Source organism: Alligator sinensis, unplaced genomic scaffold, assembly GCF_000455745.1.
Source record: "Alligator sinensis unplaced genomic scaffold, ASM45574v1 scaffold1123_1, whole genome shotgun sequence".
Taxonomy (NCBI): Eukaryota; Metazoa; Chordata; order Crocodylia; family Alligatoridae; genus Alligator; species Alligator sinensis.
Window position 1 is genome coordinate 110,880 of NW_005842540.1, and position 4,658 is coordinate 115,537.

At 55.8% G+C, this 4,658-nt stretch overlaps 1 protein-coding gene across 2 annotated transcripts in view; it reads right to left on the bottom strand.

The window, feature by feature from the left end:
- Positions 1-2,612, bottom strand: part of OPRD1 (opioid receptor delta 1) — a 24,807-nt gene extending 22,195 nt beyond the window's left edge. For both annotated transcript variants that reach the window (XM_006031929.3, XM_014523804.2), the window contains exon 1: positions 2,581-2,612. In XM_006031929.3, the coding sequence (XP_006031991.2) occupies positions 2,581-2,597 (17 nt within the window). In that variant the 5' untranslated portion in view covers positions 2,598-2,612. The remainder of the gene's footprint in view (positions 1-2,580) is intronic.
- Between the last annotated feature and the right edge of the window lie 2,046 nt (positions 2,613-4,658).

Sequence of the window (4,658 nt, forward strand, 5' to 3'; positions counted from 1 at the left end):
AAAGTTGGGGTGCCTGTCTTAGATGGGGAAACTGATTCTGAGCAGTTTGGTTAAAAGGAAAAATACCCCTTTCTTCCTTCCCAAAACATGGTGGGGAGGGGGGAGAGAAATATGTACATAAATATGGTAATGAAATCTTCCTTGGGCCAGAGAGACAGGCTCTGTAGCCAGTGTCAAGGCTCTCTCTCCCCTGGGGCTGTGGGATAGGGAGGCTCAAATCCCTGCTCCAAAAATCATAGCTCCCAAGGCAGCTTTGTGCTTAGAGAGCTGAGATCTGGGCTCTTCTACTGAATCCCCGGGTGACCGTGAGCAAACTGCTTCATTACTCCGTGCCTCAGTTTTCTTACCTGTAAAATGGGGATAAATCTTAAGCTGAGCAGGTGAAACACTTTGAGGTGCACAAATAAAAAAAAAACCATTTAAGAGCCAAAGACTATTAAAATATCTGAGTGGGGGTGGTGTAGTGCACAACTTATATCACCCAGCTTTCGGTGTTCAAACCTGGCCTTTAAAAGAGGAGATAAAGCCCCACAAAGGCGGAAAGCCCTCTTGCAACCCCTTGTACAGCACCTTGCATGTGAGGATGCTGCTCCAGGATTCGGACCCCTGGCCGTTATAGGGATACTCTCACAAATAGTGATAATAGCTGCAGTAAAATTCACCGAGGGTTGTGATGGCGCGTTTGCTCCCTACGTGTTCTCGGTCAGGCCGATCGACCCGCTCATGGTGCGAGTCGGGGCATCATCCCCTGGCCCTTAGCATTGTGATTTCGTATGGCTGATATCAACGTTACGGGCAGGTCCGGTGAGCTGATGGGAGGCTTGCAATGGGAGGGAGATAACGGCCCAGTGCCCGTGGTAACTACAGCTTCCCATGCTCTTCCCATGCCAATGCAAACTGGCCTTTCCTTGCGGGCAGCTAGGAGTGTCCAGGAGGACAGCAGACAGGGTGGGGGAAAGAAGACTACATCAGGCAAAGAGCCCTGGGTGACTGGGTGGATGAATGAGAGCAGGGAGAGCGTGCTCTTGGGAGAGACGCTGCGGACTCGGGGCTGGATTCTCAGCCAGCAGCGATTCCACTGCAGTCAGAAAAAAGTTGCACCAATTCACACCAGCTATGGATCTAGCTCTACATTTCCAGCACCTAGTTTGCTACCAACTCCACTGGGCTAGCCAGTGAAGTCAGTGGAAAAATTCCCATTAACTTCAATAGGCTTTGGATCGGGCTTCTAGCTGGGAAACTGGCATCCGTTCCTCTCCGTTGGCAAGAAATCATGCCCCTCTCTCTGGCTAATGTTAGCTTGAGCCTCAGGCCAGTCCTCAGGGGGAGATCTGCTGTTATCTGTGTCCCTGTGTTGCATGAGAAAAGAGTTGGGGCCCATGATCTTTTCTGCATGTGTCAAAAAGAACAAGGATCTCTATTCTGGGTTGTGCAAGGATGTTTGGGGGTCTCCGCCGGAGCCCATCTGAGAGGGGGCTGCATGGTCAGCTCGTCGTGGCTTGGAAACCATTCTCTGCAGCGGTTCGGTTTATCAGCGGGCGCAAGTTAGATTAGCTCTGTTGGCTTCGATGGGGGAAGCGATGCCTGCTGAGAGATGCAACCTCTTCCCTCTGCCCAGCCACAGCCCAGCTGTGCGATGCACAGAAAATGCCACGTGTGAGCAAAGCGCTTTCAGCCTGCATGTGGGCAGCGCCGGGTTTCACCCCCTTGACATACGCTGGCATTGAGGGGGACGGGCCATGGCTTTGCTGCCAGACCTTTTCAGTGTGCTGCCATTTCCCCGGATCCCAACTTCTCGCCTCTCCCAGCGCTGCACGCTGTGCTCACTAGGACCACGCTGCTTGCACACTGCCTCCTCGACTCTAGGAACCACAGCAGGGGTTTGTAGGCATGTGCAGCATTTGGAATCAGTGGTTTTAGGGGTGCTTTTTGCTTCCCCTTCTCCTCCAGTGTGCACAAGTCTGCACACACACACACACACACACACACACACACAATCTCTTCCTTCCCTCCCTCCTGCTCTGTGCTTTGCTATCTCTCTCTCTCTCTCACACACACACCCCCTCAGTCTGTTGGCAGAGGCTGGCTCCCCTCTTGCACCAATGCTATCCCACCCCCACCCCGACTCTCTGCTCTCACCTGCTGTCCTGGTGCACTGTTCACACCAACACACACACCGTTCCTCTGTGCATGCACTATCCCTGCATACACTGTTCCCGTGGACACGAGCGCGCGCGCGCACACACACACACACACAGTCACTCTCTTGTATGCTAACCCCACTGTTCTCTCGCATACACTTCACACACGCACACTTGGCACATACACATACACACATGCATGCACACATCTCTGTCCCCTGTGCCATTCCCGATAGCCTGCCCTATCCCCCCCTGCCCCCTTCTCTCAGCCCTGTCTTTCCACCCCCCGCGCGTGGGCTCTGCTCGCCCTTGTCCATCCCCGGACACACGGGCACGGGAAAGCAACAGCGGGGTCTCCGTCCTTGGCCACGCTGAAGACCAAGCCTCGAGTGGGGCATCCGGTCCCTGGGCACCCTGCGTGGCGCGGCGCGGCGCGTACCTGACGATGCCGTACATGACCAGGACGTTGCCCAGCAGCCCCACCACGCACACCACGGAGTAGAGGGCGGTGATGGCGATGGCGATGATGATGGAGGTGGCGTTCTTGGCCGGGGTCCCCTGGGTGCCATTGAAGCTCTGGCTGGGGAAGGGGTCCAGCTCGGTGGCGTTGGGGCGCTCAGCACCCGGCAGCGTGGACAGCTCCATGGGCTGCTCCCTGCTCGCAGCCGCCGCTACTGGGCAGCCGCCCGCGTCCTCCTGCGGTCTTATAGCCCGCGTGCGAGGATGCGCCTGTCACTCGCGGGGGAGGGGGCGGCTCGCTGCGCCCACCCCTGCCTCCTGCTCGGCATCCTCGGCGTGCAGGGCGCTTGCCAGCAGGGCAGGGGCAATGCTCTCTAGTCCCCCCCTCCCGTCCCCCGCTCCCCTTGCAGCCCTGCACCCAGCTCCTGCCCCTCTCTGCCTTCTCATCGGCACCTGCCCTTGCACGCCGGGGCTGCGACCCGAGCCCGTGCAGGGGACGCGCTCTTTCTTCTGCCGTTATGTAAGCAGCCTCCCGCTGGCACGGAGATGGGCTCCTTAAGCAAGAGACCTCCACGGTGTTCAGCGGGGAGATGGGGATGCTGCGGGCACCCAGCGTGGAGTGGCAGGTCCTTGCCCAGCTGCTGTGCCTTATTCGCAGCCTGGCAAACTGGGGCTGGGTGGAGAGTTGAGAGCATCCTGGAGCTGCTTCCCTGCCTGCGTCCCACCCCAAAGGTGGGTTTCCCGCCAGCCTGGGCATCGCTGGGTCATACCTGCCTGCCCCGCTCCCCCGTCTGCTGAAGCGAGGAGTGGGGCTCGGCTGGCAATCGGCACGAAACACCGTGATCTCTACTTTGCAACAAGGTGGGAGGGTGCAGAGACCTAGATGGAGGGAGCCCACCGACCTCGAGACTAAAGGCGTTGTTCTGAACGAGGGCTCTTTCAGCAGCATACGTAAAAAAGGGCGAAGACATCAGCACTTCATTGCATTTTAACAGCTGTTGCAGTGGTGGGACGTTGGCCACCGTGGTCTCCTTGCTTTGCTGGTGGCAGGTTCGGGGGCTATGTCACGTGGTGGTGTCAGGGTTGACTCCGTAGTGTTGCTGAGAGGTTGGACACTGGGTTTGGACAGGGATGATCCTGCTTTGGGCAGGGGGTTACACCTCTGGCATCCCTTCCAGCCTTACTGCTCTGTGAGTGTAGATCTGTGGTTTCTTTCATGGGGGCGGGGGATTGCAAGGGGCCTGTTCACACTTCAGGAGCCTCGGATGCTGCAGTTATGTTGGCCAAGTCCTTTGGTGAGGACACAGGATACGCTGATGGCTTTTTTAGACTCACAGACAATGAGGGCTGGAGGGAGCTCAGGGGGTCACATCTAGTCCAACCCCCTGCTCCAAGCAGGACCAGCCCCGACTAGATCATTTTTCATTTTGCATAGCCATGGCATCACCTGGATGATGTGCAAAGCCAACAAAAGCCCTTGAGGTAGAGGATCTACCAATGGTATCTTCCTTCCCTACCCAACCCGGAGTCATTCCCAGAGCTCTGCTCATCATACCTCGTCTGAAGGAGGCAGGGTCCTGCAGAAAAGTAGACGGTTTTCATCCAGTATGCTGTAGCTTAGACCTGGCCACATTTGTCCCATGTGATTTTCATGGCCGAGTACCGTCTAATGGCAGCAGAGACCAAACCGCAAGTAGTAACAGAAGTGTTTCCCAGTGAGCAGCAAAGACAAGAGTGCAATCAGTGCCAGATATTCAGACAGTCCCAAGTACCATCCCTCCCAAATTCTTGCCCTCTTCAGGTGCCTCATATTGAAACTCAGAAATGGAGGTAAATTGAAATCACTTTGGCCTGCATTCACATCCTAACTCTCCCATTGAAGTCAGTAGGAGTTTGATGCCTCAATACCTTGGCAGACCCACATCTTAATCATGTTTTTGCTCTATGCAAGAGCTTGATTGAAGTCCTGCCTTACCCTTGCTGTTCCTATGCACTGCCATGTGAATATTAATCCACTGATGTTTAAAAAGCACTTGGGTAGTGTGGTGAGAGCATTAC